Source organism: Arachis ipaensis, chromosome B01 (genome assembly GCF_000816755.2).
Source record: "Arachis ipaensis cultivar K30076 chromosome B01, Araip1.1, whole genome shotgun sequence".
In the NCBI taxonomy this organism is placed as follows: domain Eukaryota; kingdom Viridiplantae; phylum Streptophyta; class Magnoliopsida; order Fabales; family Fabaceae; genus Arachis; species Arachis ipaensis.
The window spans coordinates 129353715-129378309 of record NC_029785.2 but is presented as its reverse complement, the minus strand read 5'-3'; the positions used below and the strand labels follow the sequence as shown (position 1 = coordinate 129378309).

Below are 24595 nucleotides of genomic sequence, written 5' to 3'. Positions count from 1 at the left end.
TTTGTAAGTTTTTCTTCTTGTTAGTTTGTCATTTACTATCTTCATCACTCTGAATACTTTGTTTTTCTGTTATGTGTTAAGATTATGGATCATGCACTAGTATGTTGGAAGAGCTTGTGTATATACTATATAAAATCTTAATACCCTTGTATTTTATAGGTTATTTCTCTAATTTGCTACCTGATGGAAACAAAAAATGATAGAGGGCCATTCCTTGTTGTCGTTCCCTCTTCAGTTCTACCTGGTTGGGACTCTGAAATTAGTTTCTGGGCTCCTGTTATTCATAAAATTGTCTATGCTGGTCCACCAGAGGAGAGGCGTCGGTTATTCAAGTAATGGATTTCAATGATCAAATCTACTCTATTTATTTTATTTCTTATACCTTGATGAATGCTCCTTAGCAGTGCTTTCATGTTTCAGGGAAAGGATTGTTCATCAGAAATTTAATGTTCTGTTGACTACATATGAATATTTGATGAACAAGCATGATAGACCCAAGCTCAGTAAAATACATTGGCACTATGTAATAATCGATGAAGGCCACCGAATAAAGAATGCGTCATGCAAGTTAAATGCTGAGTTGAAACATTATCAAAGCTCTCACAGATTGCTTTTAACTGGAACACCATTGCAGGTTCTTCCCATCCCACCCTCTCTCTCTCTCTCTCACACACTCTCTCTCTCTCTCTCTCTCTCTCTCTTATACACACCCGCATGCATGCACTCACTCTTGAATTTTGAATATTGTTGTAATATTATTACTTTGTTTTATTTGCAGAACAATCTCGAAGAACTCTGGGCATTACTTAATTTTTTACTACCAAACATATTCAATTCATCAGAGGACTTCTCTCAATGGTTTAACAAGCCATTTGAGAGTAATGGGGATAACTCACCTGATGAAGTAAGTTTTGGATAATTTCTGTTTTGATATATTAAGTGAAGTTTGTTTTTCACCTTTTGACACTGCTTATTTTTGTATACTTTCAACCCTTGATGTCACTGATTTTTGCATAATTATTGTGTAGGCTTTACTGTCTGAAGAGGAGAATCTCTTGATCATAAATCGTCTTCATCAAGTTCTAAGGCCATTTGTCCTCCGGAGGCTGAAACATAAGGTTAATAATATCTGACTCTATGCTTATTAAGCTTGGTTTAGTTTCTGCTCTTCGTTGAGTTTTCTTTATACTATCACCATGCTTGATTCTTATGATTAAACTTCCATAGCTAATGATTCTTGTTTCAACTTGTGTAGTCACATTCGTTCCTAATAGTAATCTGTGAATGAAATATATGAGTAAACTACCATTTTGGTTCTTAAAAGATTTAGTTTGTGACAAAATGGTCTGTGAAAGAAAGAAATGATATCTTAACCCGTCAAAAGAAAATGTACCAAAAATAAGAGATATACTGTAAAGATGGCTCTAGAGATTAGTTTTTGATGTTATTTTTTGCAAACATGTTCATAAAAATAAAATCTTTTGGTCCTTCAAATTTGGTGATTTTGTGCTAAGTGGATTTATTTTGGTGATATTGTTTGTAAATCCTTTTTTTTATTTATTCCAATGGCAAAAAATTCAAAAAATAAAAAAAGGGTTTTGAGATCAAATTTTGTCTGTGTTTTTGGTATGCACCTTCTACATAATTATCCAAATGTTCATAGAAATGATTGGATCAAATACACGAGTCATTTGCCACTTTGTGAAAAAATAATAGTATATTTCGTCAAACTGAGATAATCTTTTGGGGGCTGAGATTTCATTTATTTCTATCGGAGGACTTTTGTCAAAAATTGAATCTTTTAGGGGCCAAAATGATGTTTTATAATAAATATATATACCTCTTCATGCATATATTAATAATTGTTTTATAATTTTGGGTTTACTTTAGGCCTTAGTTTCTTTGCATGTTATCATTCATAAACATTCCGAGAAGGTCTAGCAGTATAAGAACTACGGCACATTACTTACCAGATATGTGACAATCAGCAGTCTATGCTGCTTGTACATTGTGTGGAATAAGGAGTTAAGTATCATAAAGTAAAGTTTTCCAAACTGTACAAGACATCTAGCAATATAAGAGTTACAGCTCTTTATTACCAAAGATATGTTACAATCTGCAGTCAGATGCTGCTCATACATTCTTGAACTGGAACGTGGAATAATAAAGCAAACTTTTCCACACTGCATTTATTTTTTGAGATATGCTAGTGTTATGATGAATTTCTGGTGGAATATCGAATTTATGTTCAGTATCAGTGGATGTTATGTACCCAAATAGTAGAGGAGGAGTGGGAATAGAAATTTCCAAGCCAGTAGGAAGCCAATTTCTCCTCTGCCCTTGCACTACACTAGAAGGAAGAGAGTGGAGGGTAGAATAGGAAAGACTGGGGAAGAGAATATTCATGTAACTGATTTGCTACATGGCACTGTTAGTGGGGAAAACGTGAAAATGGGTCGGGAGGGATGTTTTAACGGATTTTGATGATTGGATGAGGAGAGTATAAGTAGTAGCAAAATAGAGAGAGAGAGAGAGAGAGGTAGACTTTTGGAAAAGGAATTCAGATTAGGCTAGGAGAGAGGCTGGCTCTCCAACCCTCTGCCATTTCTACCTTACTGTTCTATTGTATTTTCTGCACTTTCTTAGTTCACTAATACTACCTCGGGTGAATTCATCTTGATTTTCACTTCCTATTTCCCTTCAATTCTGTTTCTCTGTGTGAATTAATTCATCTCAGGTACCAGTTGTTACAGTGGGATTTGGTTGCTTGATATATATGTAAAATATGTTATCTGTTATTCAAGTCATATGCTGCATTTGTTTTGGTAATGATGACTTCATAATGTGATCCTTTGAAACTGCAATCTAACATGTGTGTTACTAGTGTGGGCTTTGGAAGTCACTGTCATTTGTTAATGTTCCTCCACTTTTCAATTTATTGTAGGTTGAAAATGAACTGCCTGAAAAGATCGAGAGACTTATAAGATGTGAGGCTTCTGCTTATCAGAAACTTTTGATGAAAAGGGTGGAAGAAAATCTAGGTTCTATTGGCACTACAAAGGTATCATCTCTATTACAATATGTTGTGTTGGAAGTTTTGTTTTTACACTCTTCAGTAGTGGAGTGAGGCCAACCTCTTCTTTTCATTTTAAATAGCATGCTATACACATGTTTAGTTACTCAGGTGGTCTAATTGAAATTCTCAATTGTTAGGCTCGATCAGTACACAACTCTGTTATGGAGCTTCGTAATATTTGCAATCATCCATATCTCAGCCAGCTTCATGCAGAAGAGGTATATACTTATTTTATTTGGTTCTTATCTATATCAATATATTTTGGGCTACTTGAATCACGACCTAACCTCATCTAACGTAGAAAATGGATCTTATAGGATTTGAATTGTAAACAAAATGATATTTCTATTTTTATTTATTTATTTACTTGAAAAAATTGAAACATTAAGATTAAGAATGCTAGTGCAAAACTGGGCAGAAAATTGTTCTGGTAACATTCATAACATATATATTTTAAAAATGGGTTTCTTTCAACCGTTTGAAATAATTTACTTAGTTTATTTGACTACATTAGCAAGATATCATGTTCTGGGAGGATGTCTGACTTCTGCCTTCTGTAGGTGGATAACTTCATACCTAAGCATTATTTGCCACCGATTATTAGACTTTGTGGGAAGCTTGAGATGCTGGATCGTTTGTTACCTAAATTGAAAGCAACAGATCATCGGGTATGGAATATTGTGTAGTAATATTGCTGGACACTGATTTTCCCCCCTCTTTCATGTATGTACTGTATTGTGTTATGAGTTGTGATAACTGTGGAAAGATGTATAAGAAACTTATTTACCATCTTTATGTTGATTCATGGCTATTTCTGAGAAGTAGATGTCTATTTGCAATATTAGATGCTGGAATCTAATTTCCATCATTGTCAATGTTCTCTCAGGTTCTTTTCTTTTCAACAATGACCAGGCTTCTGGATGTTATGGAGGAATACTTAAGCTTAAAACAGTATCGATACCTCCGGTTGGATGGGCATACAACAGGAAGTGATCGTGGTGCCTTAATTGACTTATTTAACCGAGCTGATTCTCCATATTTTATTTTCTTACTCAGGTATGTTGCACTTCTGTAAATTTGAGCACTATTTTTTGTTTTAACATTTTACCTTTATGGGAACTCATATTATTAAAAGTGCATTTTAATCTGATTTTGGAGATTATTGATTTGCATGGGAAGCAAAAAATGTTTATTCTTCAATCCACTGTTCATGTGTTGTTGGTTGTTAGTCTGATCCTACTAGCATATTGCTGTTCACCTATTGGGTCTGCTTTTTGATGGAAGACCTCTTACTGCAGTCATATAACTGGGTCCAAGTCATGCGGCATCTTTCTGTTGCTGACGACTCATGATTTCAATTGAATTCAGCTTGAAAATATTTTGCAATGTTGTAATTTATTTTAGGTTGTTGGTTTTTAGCATGCTTAGTTCCTCCTCTTCGCACATATTTGTTCAATTGGTTTTGGTTATAATCTTAAGGACATTACAAACGAGGCCCGAGTATTGTTGAGTCCTTGATTAGATCATTACTTATCTATAATAATGCTGTCTTTGATTTATGTGACAAGTATTCGAGCTGGTGGTGTTGGAGTGAATCTTCAAGCTGCTGATACGGTGATCCTATTCGACACTGACTGGAACCCACAGGCAATGGAAATTCTTCATATGATTTTCTATGTGACGTTGCCATTTTTGCTGACTATTTCTGATATTTCTTTGTTAGGAATATTTTAGGTTGATCTGCAAGCACAGGCAAGAGCTCATAGAATTGGTCAAAAGAGGGATGTTCTCGTTCTTCGGTTTGAGACAGTTAGTACCTTCCCCCTTTTGACTTACTGTTTAGCGTTGCGAGGGCAATAGTTCATATGATTGTTTTTAAACTTTAAACTCATTATGGGCGTCGTGGTGTATGCATCATTTAATCTTTTGCGAGTAGGAGAGCTGAACTCAGTTTGATTGGTACTGCTTTGTACACAATTGTTTGTTTGTTTGCCGTTGAATAAGGGTTTGGTTCTCCAGAAAATTTACTTGTTATTACTTATGCTCTATGAAATCATGTGGAGTTACCCATTTTGTGGTTATGACTGGTATTATATGAGTTGTTTACCTTGCCAAAGGTGTTTTAGCCTTTCCTCTCTCTCTACCTGCTTAATTGGCTAATTGCTTGATAATTGTTGGTAGTAGTGTTTGATGCATAGATGTGGTGGTATGTTTTTCATAGTAGCTAAAGTTTCTTCCTCTGCTTACTATGCATCAAGGTTCAAACTGTTGAAGAACAAGTTAGAGCTTCAGCTGAGCACAAACTTGGTGTTGCTAACCAGAGTATAACTGCTGGCTTTTTTGACAATGATACAAGGTAGGAAAAGACATAGTACATGTTATAAGTGAATATTCCATTACTGTGTTTTGAGTTAGCTCTGGATTTCTTTTCCCTTTTGTTTGTTGTAGTGCTGAAGATCGAAGGGAATACTTGGAATCGCTTCTCCGCGAGTGTAAGAAAGAGGAAGCTGCACCTGTTCTGGATGATGATGCGTTAAATGATATCTTGGCCCGCAGGTCTTAACTTTTCAGTTTTTCGCAATCTATGCATCTATGATGGCTTGATACATCTCCCTGTGTTTCTTATGAGTAACAGTTGTGGCCTTGTTGACCACACTATTTTTACTTTTACCTATCTTCATAGTTGACATTTTTTTAAAAATGACAACTTAGTGGGTGTAGTTTGAGTGTTATTTCTTTGTTAAAAAAAATTATGGGAAGAAATCGTACCAATAAAGGATAAGATATCCTATACAAAAGGAGCAGCTAATGCCTAAAAGGATAAACTTTGATATCAGCTAGAAAAGCATCTTATGCAGACTCTGAGCCGAGCACCAAAGGGAAACTTAAAAAAGAATTTTATTCCCAAATTGGTGGCTATTATGCTATACTGGACATCCTGTTTAAATGTCTATGCAACTCTTCACTATCTTCAGACATGTTATTTCTGTACTATAGTCATTTCAGTATTCTAACTTATCTGTGTTTGCTGCTTTTAATCATGTGTTACTTTCTATACTAGCCTGTATCCCTTTAACTAGCTTGTGTCTGCTGTGCTGGTCTATTTTAGTTCTAGGATTGTTGTGCTGTCAATTCTGTGATTATGCTAGAGCTCTTGTTTTGACATGAAAGTAACTTCAGAACTTCTTTGTAATTCAGCTTTTTAAACCGCAGTTGTTCTTCTTTCCGCCAAATAATTTTTCAAAGGCTGAAGGGAAGAAAAGGTGTTTGACTAAAATGTTGTCTTTGTTGGCAGTGAGGCGGAGTTAGACGTGTTTGAAGCTGTTGACAAAAAAAGGAAGGACGATGAACTGGTATAATACTGATTACTTTCTTGGGTTTTCCCTGCTAAAATACTGCCTTTTTTTTGGCTGTTCGTTTCATGGGGATTTGATCGGAACTCTGAAAAATAAACTGCAGGCTGCATGGAAAAAATTAGTGGTTGGGCAGGCAACTGGTGGTTCTGATCTTATTCCACCCCTTCCCTCTCGTCTTGTTACTGATGAAGACCTGAAACAGTTCTTTGAAGTAATGAAGATATCTGATGTTTCCAAGGGTGAGGTAGAATCTAATGGAGTAAAGAGAAAGAGTGGAAATGCTGGGGGTCTTGATATTCAACATTATGGCAGGGGAAAGCGTGCAAGAGAGGTTTGTTTATATTTCGCATTATGTTAGGTTGTGTGAACAGTTGTATTTCTTACCTAGTTCAGATACTACACTCTACATTATCGTGAACTATATACTGTTCAGTATCCCATCTAATTGCTTATTGCCGTGTACACATGATAGGAACGTTCTTATAAAGAGCAGTGGACAGAGGAGGAGTTTGAGAAGATGTGTCAAGTTGAATCTCCAAGTTCACTCAAAGTAAAGGAAGTGGCTGGGATAAGTTCTCCAGCAAATGTTGCCAGCTCTGTTGTTACTACTTCTAACACACAACCTACAGCGACAGTTTCAGCAGCCCCAATACCAATGTTGCCATCTGTGGAGAGCTTGCCTGTCCAGCAAATCAAAGAAGTAACTCCACCAGCCAAACGTGGTCGTGGAAGGCCAAAAAGAATAGCTTCAGATAAGCCACCAGCTGTAGTAGTACCTCAGGCTACTTTTACAACCATTGAAATAGAGAAGCAGTTACCGAAAAGAACTGAGCTTGAACAAATAACGTCTTCAGTTCCTCATTCTGTTGCTCATTCTGCTGAAGTTGGAGCTGTGATGCAGTCTGATACAATAGTTGCTCATAATGCACAGCCTGTCATTCCTATGCCTGCTGTTCCACCAAATTCTCAGCCAGTCGCTGCTGCTGTTTCTGTACAGTTGCAAGCAAGAGGCCAAGGGAGGAAACCACATGGTGCTGAAGGGACTAGACATAGGGGAAAGAAGCAGGCCATGGTTTCTCCTCCTATCACTGGTGGTCCTGATTTGAAGATAAGTGAGCAATTCCAAAATCAACACGTGAGTCCACCTTCAGATAAAGTTATCTCCCCGAGTGATGCTGCCAGCAATATTGATGCAGCACACCATCCAACTACCATCTTGGCTGCTGCTAATTTAAATAGTGGAAATAATCATTTGGGTGCTGAAATTGTTCTGAATGCTAAGCAACCACCTCCTTTGCGCACCTTGGTTGAAACTGGCGAAACTCATCCCTCTGTACAGATGGAGCAAGGCAAGGGGAAAAATTGGAAGTCACAAACTGGAGCAGGAGCTCCCAGGCGTAGGGGGAAGAAACAGGCAACAATATCACCACCAATTCCAAATGTTCCAGATCACCAGGATTCAAATCCAAATCCAAATCTGCAAATTTCGTCGAGCAGCATATCAGGTGGCAAAGCCACTGAACAAAAAGGCTTGCTAGATAAAAATATTAAAGATTCAAAGTGTGTTATCCTAGATCAACTGTCTCAGAGCCTTGGTGAGCAGGATTTAAAGCCAAGGGAGCAGTCAGATGATTCATCCAAGCAGACAGTGCTTCTGTCTTCTAGTGAACATGGTACAACAAAATCACCAGGTAAATTTTATTGAACTGTGATATTGTAGTTCTAACTTATTAAAATTTACATTAACCGAAGAATTTCTTTTTGCAGGTTCAGACTTAGAGAAGGTTAATCCAGATGTTTGTGATTCTTCTGTGGAGAAGGTTAAATCTTCTGAAATTAACTCATCCAAGATTGAAGTCTCAGAGAATTCAGGGAGTGGAGTTTTACTTACCACAACACCTACCATGGTGATCGAGGATCAACATTTGGGGGACAGAACTCATCAAGTTGCTGATACTTTAGATCCTCTGACTGCAAAGGCTGTTCCCAGTACCCCATTAAGCACTGTTCAAGCTTCTGATTCTACACATTCTCCCTCACTCAAATCTATGCCAGCCAAAAGACAACCCCGTAAAGCTCAAAATAGAGTGGAAGCACCTCGGCGTAGTGGGAGAAAATCAGCTTTGATGTTGCCTGCTGTTCCTGTAGCTCCATCTGATCAGGATCTCAATTTGATTCATGATGCTCAGAATTCATCTAGGGATTCATTGGTTGGTAAAGCTGCCAATGCTACTCAAGCTCAAGCTTTAGAGATTCTTTTGCCCAGTGGAGTACCTGTCCATGATTCGAAAAGAAAAGAGAGAGCAACCAATTCTACCGCAAGTAAGCAGCAGAAAGTTGCATCAACAAGGATTGACAGTGCAGCTGTATCCTCAGATAAGATTACTGCTTTTGGCCGAAATCAAAATGTTAATGACTTTGCTCGGGTGATGAGGGAAGTTTTCTCTGGAACTTGTTTGCCAAAACCTAAAGCACAGGATTCTGTTGGGAGTGAAGATAAGAGTACAACTTTTGTACATGTAACGACTAAAGCTGCAATTGCCTCTAATAACCAGAGCTTGGAAGATAAAGCATGTTGTGAAATACCTACAACTGGAGCTGCATGTTCTACTTCAGATGTTTCAGTGCATCTTCGTGAAAAACATTCAGAGGTATCAAATGTGCAGGATCTGGAGTGTGGAGCAAGTTTAGATATGCCAACTACTGGAGTAATGAACCTGATGCAAGGCACTCTACCTAATGGGGATGAGCAGATCTCTGCTAGTACATGTGATAACAAGATAACTACTGTTGAAAACAAACGTTATTTCAGTCCGCCTGAAACCAGTGGCTGTGATGATGTTAAAGCAAAAGATGAACAAGCACAAGTTTATGTTCAAAACTTAAGTATTCAGAGTAAAATGGAGGTTCCTGATGCGATTCCAGTTATTACTTCGCCGAAGACTGGTTCTTCTGAGAAACTTCCTACTGGTGATGGCCTTGTTGATTCTGGCATAGGAGATTTCACCCATCAGTTAAGTATATCAAAAATTTCTCCTAATGGTAAACTTCATTTGGTAATTGATCATAATCTTGGTGACCAATCCAAGCCTTCTATAGAGAAGCCATCTTCATCCCTTAATATTTGTGGCACAGGACATGAAACAGCTGCAATGAAACCAGAACATTCTAGCACTAGTACTGAATCTACTCAGGCTAATACCTACAGTCAGGGTGTTTCACCCACAGAAGGACCTCCTGGTTTTACGGAGCACACTTTGGATACAAAATTGGATCCTACAGAAATATCCCAAAAGCCTTCACCTCTTGATTGTGAACATGCTGAAATTTTGGGTGATCAGCAACAAGAGACCCCATCTAGTCCTGCAATTGCCCCTCTCTCAATGGAAATGGTAGTTTCTAGTGTTCCTAGAGATTCTGAAAATTTTGGAAGTGAAAGAAAGTCTTCTTTACATGCTTCTGTCGAAGTCTCTTGCGATGATGGGACTGGTGGGGATGAAGTTTCTGCATCAGCTGACCATGATAAAAATAGTATTCCAAAACCTCCAAAATTTAGCTTGGATCCAGCTTCTGCTTCTGTGTCTGAAATGGCATGTTGTGTTAGCCCCAAAGTTGATAAAGCTGAACAGTATCAAGATGCATTAAAATCTTCGGATTTGCGTGAGGCTTCGTTGCTTGAGAGCTGTCCTGAATCACTCTGCAAGGGAAAAAGGGATGAAGGGAACTCGATATGCAAAGAAGTTTCTTTTGCAGTTAAACAACATATCAGCTCTGTTCCCCAGGAAAATATGGTACCTTCTCCTGTTGGCAGTTCGAAGGATGATTTATCTCAGATTCACTCCATGATTGATGCATCAAATAATGACAGTATTAAGCATCTAGTGGAAGAAAAACCAGCGTGTCAATCTGACACTGATAAAGTATTGTTGCAACGACCTTCGAGCTCGGAAGATGAAGTGAACAATTTAGCGGGTGTTTCTGGGGTGAGCAGCCTTGTAGAGGCAACTGTATCTGAAACTGCAGTTCTGCCCTGTTCAACCTTGGTGAACAAGCAAAATGGAAACTCATCTGCAACATCTCTAGTTTGGAGTTCAGAATCTTTTGACGAGTCAATGGAAAAGGGTGTGGCTGGTAACTCTGGAATCCAGGAGGAAGCAGATGTTAATATGGTAGAAACCGATGTTCCATTGGAATCTGAGGATTTACATGTGAAGGGTGTAAAGGGTGATGTTCTGCGAGACACTGTAGATTTGTCCACCTGCTTGATGACAAAGGAAAGTAACATAGAAGGCTCATCTGCAAGAGGACTTTCTGTCAGTTCATCATCATCTGATGAATTTAACGATGCTAAAGTTGAGCTTGGTGATAAAGATGTCTCTCAGGCTGGTGGATCTCTCACTACATCTGGAGATAATATATCAAAGATTAAGGAAGAAGGGATCAATTGTTCATCTGATAAAGATGGCTCACAAGGGCAATCAGTTTCTCCAAGGATACCTGTGTGCTCTGATGATTCATGTGAAAAATTGGATGTTCCTCAAGTTGACCCAAAAAGAACTATCTCTGGTACTGTCCTGGCTTGCTTGTCTCAAGTAAAAGAAGAAAAAGTAGGTGTACCATGTGATACTGAATTAGTTGCAAGGTCTACACCAGAGTGTGATATGGAAGGATCCAAGGCAGATCAGAGTAATACAGTGTTGCAAGTGAATCAGTCGCCTTCAAAGTCCCCCGAGACTGTTGATCAATCTGTGGAGGGTGAGCTGCCATTGGTAAATGGGGAAAGTGCAGTAGCTGAGAGTAGTGACCAAATTGATGCTTGTCAGGTTTCTCAGGAAGATTCAGAAAAGCTTACTTCTCAAAACATGGTTGTACCATCATCTTGCTCACTAATGGAGCAAGACAACGTTGATGTGTCATCTGACAAGGGTCCTCTCTGTAGTCCACTAGCATTGGGTGAACCAAGAGATCCTTTGATTCTAGAGGAGAGTCATAGGGATGGCACCAATGTATGTTGTTTTCCACATATATGGCTATTAGTACATCTGGCTATAGTTCTCCTGCCAATTATGTATTGATCTCATTTATGCAGGGTTCTGAAGCAAATCCATCACCCCAACAGGAACAAGAATATCCTGAAGCTGAGATCGGTGATCACAGGACAACTGATTTTGATGGGGTTGATCCAGAACTGTTGTCCAAAAACATGGAATTGCCTTCTTCCTTAGGAATGGAGCAAGATAAAGTCGATGTATTATCATACCCACTAGCTACCACAGAACCAAAGGATTGTTTGACTCAAGAGGATTGTGATGATGGTAATGAGGTATGGTGTTTCCTACCTACTAGCATGCTGATATAGTTATTAACTTATTATCCTTTCATACAATCATTTCTTCTGGGACCGATTGGAAATGCATCAATTCTGCAGGCATCAAATCCTTCTGTAGCTCAAATTGACTATCAAGTGGAGGCATCTGATGATGTTGCTGGGGATGGGGATAATGTGGAAAGGCTTCCATTAAAGAACATCAATATCCCTTCAGAGTCCTCAATGATCAAGGAAATGAAGGTTGATGGTTCGTTTGTTAAGGTCTCACTCTGCAGTCTGCCTGCACCAGGGGATCCAAAAGTTTGTTTGACTGGGGGGAGGAGCTGTAGCGAAGTCATTGAGGTAAGCCTTTTTTACCAATATTATTATTATTATATACTAGATTAAGACCCGTTCGATATGCGGAGAGTTAAATTAATTATACTATATAGTATAGACTTAAAATGCTATATTGTTTAGGGATAGACTGGATAATATGTAAATTAATGTTAAACTTGAAAGCTAATTTGTAAAAATATTTTACAGTGCATTCATTTGGCAATTTATATATGATTCAATATAACTATTCAACAAAAAAGAAATACAAAGGAAAATATAGAGTTTTAATGTAGATAATAATTGTATTTAACTATTACTTTTTAATCCAATTGAGTATTTATATGTATTAAATTAATTGATTAAGTTTAAAATTTTGTTTAGTGGCATATGAAAATTCATTTAAATTTTGTAACGGTTGATGATAAATGACATATTAATACTATATAGAAATCTAATTATTTTTTTATATTGCAAAAATGCAAAATTGCCATGTTTGCAAAATTGCTGAAGTGACAAAAATACAAAAAAGCAATATAGCATAAGTTCATTCTACTATACGTTGGTATCAACCTTTATATGATATAAATAGATAGATAGATATTATAGTGATTCTCCCCCGTAACCCCATGGAATTATTTCTGCAGGTTCCCACCACTAAAGAAATAATGGTGCAGGAGTCCTTTGATTCTGGAGCTGAGATGGATAATCAAAGCGAGTCACAGGTTGGTTCCCCCTTTAGACCCAAACTTCTGTCTTGGTTTTACAGGTCAGTGGGTTGATTTTATGTTTAATGTAATCAATTAGCTATGTATTCTTCTATTCATAATATTCAAGCGGACTGGGTTTACACATACTCGTTTTTAGTATCCTGCTTTGCCAAAAATATTTACCACTGTTTCTGTTCTGATGATGCTTTATGTTTAGAATCAGTACATTATAGAAATTGGGTCAGAATTTTGTACACATCCAGCATTTATGGTCTGATTTCCATAAGGGAAAAAAAATACGTATTTGATCTGTTGTTTCCATTAACGTCTGGTTTGTGATTCTGTCTGTGCATCCCAGGTTGATGGGATACCAGTAGATGATGAAGCCAGATGTTTGGCTGTGTCTGTCACTACAGCAGAGGGAAAAAATGAGGTGGAGGTCTTGCCTGATGAGGGTCCACAAAGAATCTTCAAAGTGCAGGATAATGTGTCAAGAGAGTTGACTGATGAGGATGAGGCAGACAAGAGTCAAGTCCCAGTTTCCTCAGCATCAGTTGTGAATGTGGAAGATTTAGTTGATGGCACAGGAAGAATGCAGGTGACGGAAGAATCTGAAGCTGTTGTAAGTGATGATGGAATGGATGCTACTCCTGGTTGCTCAGCAGTGCAAGAAACAGCATCAATTGATGGGGTTTGCACTTCAGCAGCGTTGAGTGAACATGTAGAGAGCTTGTCTAAGAAAGCTTTTGTTGTCCCCCCTATTGTGAATCCTGACATCAAAGAATCTGAAGCTGGTGTAATTAACCAGGGAAATAAAATTGTACAAGACAATGAATTGAAAGACGTCGAACATGTGGAGAGCTTTTCTGAGAAGGATATAGTTGCTAAATCTTCCCCAAATCTTGATGCCAAAGAATCTGGATATGCTATTAATAACCTGGAAACTCAAGCTGGGCAAGATGATGCATTGGAAGACACGGAAAGTGTGGAGAGCTTTTCGGAGAAGGATGTAGTTGGCATCTCTTCTACAAACTGTGATGCCAAAGAATCTGAAGCTTCTGTTACGAACCAAGGAAATGATATCGTGCAAGATGATAAACTGAAAGACAGAGAATCTGAAGCTCCTGTTACAAATCAAGGAAGTGATATCGTTCACAATGACAAATTGAAAGATGCCAAACACGTGGAGAGCTTGCCGGATGAGGAGGATTCATTTGGCAACTTGCCAGCAAATCTTGACAGTAAAGATTTTGAAGGTGCTGTTACAAACCAGGGAGATCAAATAATGCAAGATGACAGGTTAAAAGATGTCAGACCTACGGAGACCACGCCTGAGAAGGATTTAGTTGGCAACAATCCAGCAAATCTACACATTAAAGAATTTGAAGGTGCTGTTACCAGTCAGGGAGATCAAATTGCGTACAATGATGAATTGAGAGACGTTGAACATGTGGAGAGCTTGTTGGATAAGGACTCAGTTGGCAACTCTTCGGCAATTCTCAACATTAAACAACCCGAAGATACTTTTACAAAGCAGCGAGATGAAATCATGCAAGACGTCAACCACGGGGAGAGCTTTCCAGAGAAGGATTTAGTTGGCAATTCTACAGCAACTATAGACCCTAAAGAATCTGAAGGTGCTGTTACAAACCAGGGAGATCAAATTATGCAAGACGACAAATCGAAAGAAGTCTCAGAGAAGTTGTTAGTTGGCAACTCTACCGCAAATATTGATCCTAAAGAATCAGGTGCTGTTACAAATCAGGGGGATCAACTTATGCAAGGTGAGGAGTCAAAAGACATCCTACGTGTGGAGAGCTTGCCGGAGAAGGATATAGTAGGCAGTTCTCCAGCAGCTAAACAATCTGAAGCTGATGTTACTGAAGCCATGCATGAAGATGCCTTGAAACACTTCAACATTGTTCAAAACACTTGACACTCAAAACGAAAAGGCACCTGAGAACGACTCGGTTGAGAATTCAGTCGTAGAAGCTGATGATACCAATGCTATGAAATGAAATCGGTCACTGTATATATTAATATAATATATCATCATATGTAGGTATTTTGTGTACATATATGTTGTGATCCAATACCTGTCCAAGGCTAATTAATCATAGTTATTATTATAGCCTCTCAAACTGTTAATTAAATCCAAAACGGTATTACTACACTTTTTTTTGGTGCCTTGTATTACTACACATTTGAATAGAGATGTCTCGGTCTAGGTTTCGTGTTTCATAGTGTTTTTCCACTGAGGAGCATCAGCAATTAGAATGCATATCAATAAAGGGGTGGGCAAAAAAAAAATCCACATTTTGGATTTTAAACCAAATTCAAAGCAAACTATTTAAAAAAAACCAATTTTAAATAAAAAAAATCCAAACCAAATTGGATCTATTTTATAATTTGGTTTTTAAATCCAAATTAAAAAATAAGCCCTAATCTAAGACTGAATCGTGAATCCAGTCCACAATCCAGTTCACACAGAACCGTGTCCATGTCGGTCTTCTCTCCTCGGCTCTTCGATCTTGGTCTCCGTCGCAGCCGGCACCGGAGCAGGCAACTGGCACTGGCACTGTGTTGGCTCTTCCATCTAGTGTTCACCTGCAGTTTGATCATCGTCTGCTTGTCCAAAATCTTACTGCTCTGGTAATAATTTGTCATTGGATTTGGTTATTTGCTTGCGTTCAAGAACTATGCTTTCGAAATTACTCTCAGTTTCATGCTTGTTTAGGTCGTTAGGTGTTATGAACTGATGCTTCTAAATGATGTAAATGGTGGAGACCCCCAAGAATTTAGGTCAATATTGGGAATATGGTTTTTATTTTGAAACTGAGAATTTCAGATACTCCAAATTTTTTTTTTTTTGAATCAAAGGGAGCTCAACATAGCAGAGTGGAGCAGATAGCAAAGCTATAGTAAGAATAAAACAAGACAACATACAACTCCTAGACACTGTGACCCGGCCATCAACACCCAAAAGGCTCAGCACCACTCCATTCTTCGTAGAACGTAAACGATCTGTTGATAATGTTCCCTACTCTTGAACTCTTATTTCGGAAGAGTCTGTCATTCCTTTCCAGCCAAATTGTCCAGATAACAGCAAAGAATTCAGTGAACCATCTCTTCCTATCTACCTTCCTTCCTAGAAAGCTCGTCCAACTCTCAAAATGTTCCTTCAAAGTACCCGGAAAGCTCCACCTTTGTTGAAAGGCCATTAGCCAAGCACACCACACCTGCCATGTAATCTCACAACTAAGAAACAGATGATACGCGGTTTCCACAGGCTTACCACAGAGAAGACACCTATTGTCCTGCTGGTCAATAACCCGTAATCTGCACAGTCGATCCTTTGTGTTGACCCTTCCGACTAACGCAAACCAAGAAAGGAGTTCAACCCTCGGGGGGACAAATCCTTTCCAAACAGCACTAGTGAAGCTATAGCTGGTAACCTCCTCCGGTAGGACTTCCTCCTGCATCACTCGCACAAAGGATTTTGTTGAGTAGTCACCTGTTTTATCAAATTTCCATACCACACTATCTTCCCTCCCATTTGTAAGCTTGAATGACTGTAAGATCTCATGAAGCTGGTGTACTAAGTCCAACTCCCACTGGAACAACTCTCTCCTCCACTGGAAACTCCAAATCCACACTAGCCCATCCCAAAAGCCACAGTCTGCTATCACAGATTCATGAAGAGTTGAGACCGAGAAAAGCCTAGGAAACATATCTTTCAATACTCCAGCCGGTAGCCATCTATTCTCCCAGAATCGGATTGTTCTGCTATTCCCTAACTCCATCGACAACCCACTGATCATCTGATCTCTCAGCCCCGACTTACTAACTTGTAGCTGGCATATATCCTTCCAAGGACCCCTTCGCGTGGGAGTAGGCTGTCCTCCCACCATTCTTGCAGGATGCATATTATTACAAGAGCACACCACTTTCTTCCATAAGGGACAGTCTTCTTTCGAGAACCTCCACCACCGTGATGGTCCCTTCATCAGGCGGACAGAAAAGAATAGTATCATCTGCAAACTGCAAGTGAGACAACTCAATATTATCTCTACCAAGCAGTAACGGAGTTATAGGCCATTCCTCACCGCCTTTCCAATCATTCGATGCAAAACATCCACAACTAACACGAACAGAAGTGGGGACAACGGGTCACCTTGCCGTAGACCCCGTTCCATTTTGAAAGGCTTTGAAGGTGATCTATTGACAAGCAATGACATAGATGCAGTGGTGACACACTCCTTTATCCAACCTCTCCACCTCTGGCCAAACCCCATCTTCTGCAAGACAATATCCACAAAGCCCCACTTGACTCTATCATAAGCCTTTTGGAAGTCCAGCTTTATTATTGCGGCGCTCTTTTTTCGTGTTTTTAGCCAGTGCACTGTTTCACAGGCGATCAGGGTCCCATCATGGATTTTCCTGCCCTTAACGAATGCGCTCTGAGTCTCTCCTACCAACCCCGACATTACCTTTCGCATCCTCCTAACCAACACCTTGGATATGACCTTATAGACACACCCCACCATACTAATCGGCCTGAGGTCCTTTATTTCTCTGGCTCCAGTAAACTTTGGCACCAGCGTAACCCACGTAACATTCGAGTCTCTAGGAAGTGTAGCCGAAAGGAAGAAGCCTAGCACCGCATCAGTGAACTCCCTTCCTAAGTCATCCCAGCATTTTTTTGTGAAGTTCATGTTGTACCCATCACTACCTGGCGCCTTTGTTGATACTCCAAAAATTAGTTCGGGTAGTAATATAAGCAAACTTTATAATGTTGGGTAGTTGCAATTTTTAACATATACTGTGATCTGTATTGTTTGGGTGGCCAGGTGGGTGCACATAACTGACAGAAGGTGGAAGATAGAACAAAGTCTTGTTTTTTTAAAAGACTGGATTTTGATACTTCTATTGTTTGATCTTCATAAATTAGAATTTAAATTGTGTTATTTGGTATCTCTATCCAATGGCTTTTTAGCAGGTTTGCATATAAAATCTATGGATATGACACCTCTGCTGTGCCACCATCTGCTATATGCATGCAATGCAGTTACACTATTTTCTTTTTTGATTCATTGTGCTATTAAATTATAGAGAGATGCTTAGCAGCTTAGCTATGGTTTTTGTTTTAATTTTTTAACCAATTTTGACTAGTTGGGTACTGTTTGATTTTTCAGTTATATATCACTTATGCAGTGTTGAAAACAATTTTTGGTAATCCAAAACAATTCACATCATATGATTTCTTTCATTTAAAAAAATTCAGATGGAGGTTTAAGAAATGTCTGTATGTGGAACTCCATGACTTCTATTCTATCTCTGTAATTTTTATTATTATATATGTGTCAGCGGTTGTTTGTGGCTTATTGGCATTTCTTTTATAGGTAGCATTAGCTACTCGGCAACTATGTGAATTATCATAGTCCATTGCTAATAATAATCTATGTCTTTTTTATACAAACTTCACAAAAATTTTGGATGATGAAAAACGCATTGAGAACATTCTATGTTTATGTTTTGCATCTTTGTTACAAAGGCGCATGTAGATTGTAGGTTTACAGAACTTCTCGACATTCTAATTTGTCAGTAATGGTTTCAAAACTGGATTTAAAAAAAAAAAAACCTGATTTTAGATTTGAATATTAAAAAACTAGATTTAAAACCGGTTTGTAAATAAGACCGAATTTAAATTCTAAAACCGATTTAAAACCGATTTTTGTTTTTTTAAACTAGATTAAAATCGATTTCTCTCCTCAATTCAATTCCGGTTTAATTTCATAAACCACAAAAAAAATTCTAAAGTGAATCCGGTTTGAATTTTTAAAAATTCAAACCATACCCACCCTAATATCATGCATTTGCTAACAGAGGCACAAAATACAAGACATTTTCTAATATGAAATACAACATGATCCATTTTTATTGGACTAGGGAACGAAATATAACGCGTGTCCAAATACGTTGTGACCAATTTAATCAGGTGAACTGGACCTGGTTATTCTGCAAAATCAGCTTCAATTTATGTAAAGTAATAATACTACTCATTTTGGTTGTTGTTTGGACTTTGGAAGATATGTTTTCTTCAGTGCTTACAATTTTGTAACAAAAAGTAGAAACCATTTTCATAAAAAATTAAAAATACCAGTCTGATTTTGGTTATTGTTTTGGTCATGTTTTGGAGTAGTTTATTAGTATAGCAGGAACTTGTAAAGAGAGAACATTTAGGGTGTGTTTGGCAAACGCGTTACAAGAAAAGAAGCACGTTTAGCCTTCTTGAAAGCTTCAATTTTTGGTTTGGCAAATTGTTGATTCATGAACGCAGAAGTGATTTTGCTTTGAAAAGCATGGTTTTCAAGAAGCTACAATTTTAAGCTTCTGCGTTTTACAAACGGGCTTCTAGCCATCAATACTCTATCTTTATTTATATTATTCTTAGTACTCTCTAAAATTTATATTTTGTTAGTTTTAATTAAAAATATATTTTGCCAATTTTTATATATTATTTTTATTTTAGTGTATAAATATTAATTTTATTATAGAATTAATTTTATAAGATCTATTCAATTATCTAAATTAAAATGATAAGATAATATACAAAAATTATTTAAGTTGGTGTCTATTTTAGTAATTTTTTATCTAGAAGTGATTTTGAGTAGTAGAATCTAAACAACATTTATTTTACTATAATTCATTTTGATGCAAAGATTACCAAACATAAATCACTTTAACACAAACTTACTTTTCATCAAAATCAAGTTTGCAAAATCAATTTTATTCAAACTCCAGTTTGTAAACTGTAATCCAAACACACACTTAGTCGTAACAATGTTTTGACTTTTGAAAGTTTAAAGCTCAAGTACCCAAATCTCTAAGGATTTATATTTCAAATTTTCAGTCAAAATACGATGAAATAATTATCTATCATGATTTCTCAAGAAGAGGATTTATTGGTTGATTTTGTAAAATTTTCTGTTTTTTAGTATGATAGGAATTTATTAATAAAGTGACTAACACTTTTTCTTTTGTTCTGAAGCATCGTCCACATTTCCTTGATGGACTTGCTCTCACTTCAACTCCAACCTGAATGAGTCACGTGCGCTCTGAATTGTTCCGTACTACGTCCAAGATCGTAGCCTTAGCACGTTCAGGTAGAATTTCTCATGCTCGCAACTTGTTCGATGAAATGCCCCACAGAGACCCTGTTGCTTGGAACGCCATGCTATCTGCATATTCCCACTTGGGACTTTACCAAGAAAGTCTTGCTTTCTTTGACACCATGCGAATCTCTCATTCAAAACCTGATGACTTCTCATACTCTGCAGCATTAAGTGCATGCGCCAGTGCTTCCTGTCTTCCTTTTGGAACCAGAATTCATGCTTTGGTTCTTGTTTCTGGGTACAGGTCTTCTCTTCCTGTTGGTAACTCGCTTATTGATATGTATGGTAAGTGTCTGTGTCCTGATGATGCAAGTAAAGTGTTTGATGAGATGACAGAAAGAAATGAAGTCACTTGGTGTTCGCTACTGTTTGGTTATGCAAACACTTGTCAATTTGGAACGGCTTTCCAGTTGTTTCGCAGCATGCCTAAAAGGGTTGAAATTGCTTGGAATATAATAATCGCAGGTCATGCTCGTTGCGGAGAAGTTGAATCATGCTTGCATCTGTTTAAAGAGATGTGTGTGAGTTCATATCTGCCAGACCAGTGGACTCTCAGTGCTCTCATGCATGCTTGCACCGAGTCAATGGAATTATTATATGGACGCATGGTGCATGGTTTTGTTATTAATTCAGGTTGGAGCTCTGCCATGGAGGTAAAGAATTCAGTTTTAAGCTTTTATGCCAAATTAGATCGTCAAAGTGATGCTATGAAGGTATTTAACTCCTCAGAAGATTTTAATCAAGTGTCTTGGAATGCCATCATTGATGGCCATATGAAATTAGGAGATACCCAGAAAGCCTTTCTTGCCTTCCAGCAAGCCCCGGAAAAAGATGTTGTTTCTTGGACTTCTATGCTTGCAGGGTATACCAGAAATGGGAATGCAGAGCAAGCTCTGAGTATGTTTGTAGACATGACAAGAAACTCTGTTCGGCTTGATGATTTAGTAGCTGGAGCAGTCCTTCATGCTTGCGCTAGCTTAGCTATACTAGCATATGGAAAAATGATGCATAGTTTCGTAATTCACCATGGTTTAGACAAACATTTGTACGTTGGCAATAGCTTGGTTAATATGTATGCTAAATGTGGGGATATAGAAGGTTCTAGGCTTTCCTTTCATGGCATTGTTGAGAAGGACCTAGTATCATGGAACTCAATGTTATTTGCATTTGGATTACACGGGCATGCTGACGAAGCTCTCTGCCTATACAGAGAAATGGTGGCATCCGGTATAAGACCAGATGAAGTGACCTTCACAGGGCTGCTAATGACTTGCAGTCACTTAGGCCTAATAGATGAAGGCTTTGCATTCTTTCAATCAATGAGTTTGGAATTTGGACTTTCACCTGGAATGGATCACGTTGCATGCATGGTGGATATGCTCGGTCGAGGCGGGTATGTAGCAGAAGCAACTAGTTTAGCCAAGAAATATTCAAAAACAAGCAGAGATAGGACCAATTCATGTGAGGTTCTTCTTGGAGCATGTTACACACATAGTGATTTAGGAACTGGGAGCTCTGTGGGAGAATATCTAAAGCACTTAGAGCCTCAAAAGGAGGTTGGTTATGTTTTGCTGTCAAACTTGTATTGCGCTAGTGGGCAGTGGAAGGAAGCAGAGAGGGTGAGGAGGGCAATGATGGATCAAGGGGTGAGGAAAGTGCCTGGTAGTAGTTGGATTGAGATAAGAAACAAGGTTACAGCTTTTGTATCTGGTAATAATTCATGTCCCCACATCGCTGAAATTTCAAAAATGTTGTGCTTCCTTGAATTAGAAATGAGACACATATGGTTAATTAATTTTGATATTGATGGATTTTTATAAAACGATGGTTTATTTATTATTATTATTATTATTATTATTATTATTGGTGTCTATAAAACAATGGTTTATATGGAAAATTAACTGCATAAGCACTTATTTATTTATTTATTTTTATTTTCAAGTTTAGTTTTTCTTCTTTTTTTTTTTCCATACAAAATCTGTTTTAAAAAAAACATAATTTAATCTTAAAGCAAGTACAAGTATAAGCGGTGCATGGAAAAAGGTATAAAATAGTAAATGTTGTTGATATTATTTCTTCCACTTATAGTTCCTCTCTTTACAGTTATACGACTTATATCAAAGTTAATTGGTTATCTTATTGAAAAAAGGGGAATACTAAGACTAATATTTTGTGTTAAAAAAAATGGTTACTATAAGGAAATGTATAGGGAGCCGTTGATTTAAATATAAGAGAGAGAAAAAAAAAGGTGTTGGCCATCTAAAATTAATATCTCCACCATTGTAGTTGATTTGAATAATCCCTCTAATAAATTTACCGATATGTACATGATTTACAAAAATTTCTTAGGTGCAGTGTAAATAAGAGTTTTTGTTCTATTCTACTCATACTGTGACTCAGCAATAATGTTAGAAAGAGGAAGGGATAAGAACATTTTAAATTCTGAAAATTTAATTTTTTACAGAGTAAAAATGACATATTGCTAAATTGTCACAATCTAAATGGAATGGAATGGTTTAAATTTTGGCTTAATAATTAAATTCATCTCTGAAAGATCACCTATTTTTTAAATTAGTTTTTAAATTATTTTTTTAGTTATATTAGTCTTTAAAAGATAAAACGTAAGTCGAATTAGTTCTTCCGTTAGTTAGACGATGACATGTCACGTTAAGTGCCACGTGACATGATGATGTAGTAGGTTAATGCTATGTGTTATAAAATGATTAGTGGACGTGTCAGGTCAGTGACACCTAACACGCTATGTGTCACTTGACATGTAAAAAATGATTTATAATCAAAATAGTCCCTAAAAATTCAAATATAAGTTTAAAAATTTAATATTTTAAATCTCACTAAATAATATAGTAATTATTTTAAAATTTAAATTTTTTAAAATTATAATTTTATTATTTTTTTGAAACAGAGGTAACTCAACACATTAAAGTGGAGCAAAACACACAAACATAAATACATAAAACTGCATACAAAGAAACCAAACTCCTAGCACCTCCTGCTATCAACCACCGTAAGCATCACCACCATTTCATCTTTGTAACTTAACACTGTCCTTGTTTGAATGAAGTCAATACTAGCTCTTTGATTCTTGAAAATTCTAGCATTACGTTCCAACCAGATGTTCCAGATCACTGCAAAGAATGCCGTCATCCACAGCTTCTGCCCTTGTCTTCTGTTGTACATGCCAATCCAACTCCCAAACATTTCTTTCATGGTTCCAGGAATAACACATGCTCTATCAAAGGACCGCAGCCAAGAACACTACACCTGCCATGTGATGTCACACTGAATAAATAAATGCTCTACAGTTTCTATCCCCTTGTGGCACAAGACGCACATATTATCACTATTGATGACAACTCCTAATCTAGTCAACCTCTCCTTAGTATTAATCCTACCAACTAACACAAACCATCCAAAAAGCTCAATTCTTGGGGGTACCAGACCTCTCCATAGTGCACTTGTGAAGCTATAACTCGTGATCTCATTCGACATCGTCTCCGTTTGGATTACCTGCAGAAATAATTTCGTGGAAAAGACACCTGTATTATCAAACTTCCACACAACCATATCCTCGCTCTCAGATGACAGCTTCACTGGCCTTAATCACTCATGCAGTTGATGGATGAGTTCTAACTCCCATTGGAACAAGTCCCTCCTCCATTGAAAATTCCATATCCACTCTAACTCATTTCAAAACCCACAGTCCCCTATTACAGCTCCTTGTTGGCTTGAGATAGAGAAGAGTCTTGGAAAACTCCCTTTCAGAGGACCACCCTGAATCCAACAATCTTCCCAAAATCGGATTTTCCTACCATTACCGACTTCCATCACCAACCCACTCACCATTTTATCTCGCACCCTTTGTTCTTTGATATTCAGCTGGCATATGTCCTTCCAAGGCCCCCCTTTGACTGGTAGAGACTGCGATGCTAGCATTACATTAGGGGCCAACTTGTTGCAGTAACAAACAATCTTTTTTCACAGCGGACAATCTTCCATTGAAAACCGCCACCACCACTTAAACAAAAGTGCGGTGTTTCTAAGCACTGCATCGCCCACCCCCAAGCCCCCCCTTTTTCGGAGCCTGGACCAACTCCCACCTGACCAACGGTATGCCATCGGTTCCATCTTTCTTGCACCACATAAACTTCCTTTGTAAAGCGATCAGCTTGTCCACCACCGCCTGTGGCATCTTATACAAGCTAAGGTAATAAATGGGCAAGCTATTTAGTACCGATTTGATGAGAACAAGCTTACCTGCTTTATTCAACACCTTTACTTTCCATAAACTGAGCTTCTGTTCCACTTTATCTATGATTGATTTCCAAGTCTTCACCTAGCGCGGATGAGCTCCTAAAGAAACTCCAAGGTAACGAACAGGCAACTCCATTTTTTGGCACCCCAGTAAGCGACACGCCTGATCAATCCATCGTTGCTCACAGTTCACGGGGATCAGATTTTATTTAATTTATATGGTAGAACTTAATATTAAAGTAGTAGCATTTTAATATTAAAGTAGTGATCTTTTAATATCGGTAGAACTCACTAAATTATATTGTTTAATTTTATTATTGTTAACATTAAAAGGCCACTACTTTAATATTGAGTTCTACCTA

General features: G+C 37.8%; 3 protein-coding genes across 5 annotated transcripts in view; 2 read left to right on the top strand and 1 right to left on the bottom strand.

The window, feature by feature from the left end:
* The window catches only part of LOC107638200, a gene marked incomplete in the record, with an annotated part of 37342 nt that extends 22369 nt beyond the window's left edge, over positions 1-14973 (top strand). Inside the window, 20 exon segments of the mRNA XM_016341372.2 lie at positions 160-332; positions 421-634; positions 779-904; positions 1029-1118; positions 2945-3061; positions 3214-3294; positions 3637-3744; positions 3963-4132; positions 4645-4723; positions 4811-4885; positions 5335-5432; positions 5525-5632; positions 6372-6429; positions 6536-6763; positions 6905-8123; positions 8200-11438; positions 11522-11755; positions 11861-12103; positions 12724-12801; positions 13145-14973. Coding sequence (XP_016196858.1) covers positions 160-332; positions 421-634; positions 779-904; positions 1029-1118; positions 2945-3061; positions 3214-3294; positions 3637-3744; positions 3963-4132; positions 4645-4723; positions 4811-4885; positions 5335-5432; positions 5525-5632; positions 6372-6429; positions 6536-6763; positions 6905-8123; positions 8200-11438; positions 11522-11755; positions 11861-12103; positions 12724-12801; positions 13145-14722 — 8316 coding nt within the window.
* Positions 15759-16697, bottom strand: LOC107614011. The gene has a single exon (XM_016316221.1). The coding sequence runs from the start codon at positions 16695-16697 to the stop codon at positions 15759-15761; it is 939 nt and encodes a 312-aa protein (XP_016171707.1).
* Positions 18656-21811, top strand: LOC107613991 (pentatricopeptide repeat-containing protein At2g36980, mitochondrial). Of its 3 annotated transcripts, none has more exons than XM_021104679.1 (2): positions 18656-18827; positions 19838-21811. In XM_021104679.1, the coding sequence occupies exon 2, from the start codon at positions 19889-19891 to the stop codon at positions 21779-21781; it is 1893 nt and encodes a 630-aa protein (XP_020960338.1). In that variant the 5' UTR covers positions 18656-18827; positions 19838-19888; the 3' UTR covers positions 21782-21811. The 3 variants fall into 3 exon arrangements, with proteins under 3 accessions (XP_020960338.1, XP_016171688.1, XP_020960334.1); XM_016316202.2 differs by lacking the exon at positions 18656-18827 and having other exon boundaries at positions 19597-20246; positions 20427-21811; XM_021104675.1 differs by lacking the exon at positions 18656-18827 and adding an exon at positions 19598-19754.

What these genes read in the sequence shown, in the direction of transcription:
- LOC107614011 (XM_016316221.1), bottom strand. Translation starts at nt 16,697, where the DNA reads ATGGTGGGAGGACAGCCTACTCCCACGCGAAGGGGTCCTTGGAAGGAT.
- LOC107613991 (XM_021104679.1), top strand. Translation starts at nt 19,889, where the DNA reads ATGAGTCACGTGCGCTCTGAATTGTTCCGTACTACGTCCAAGATCGTA.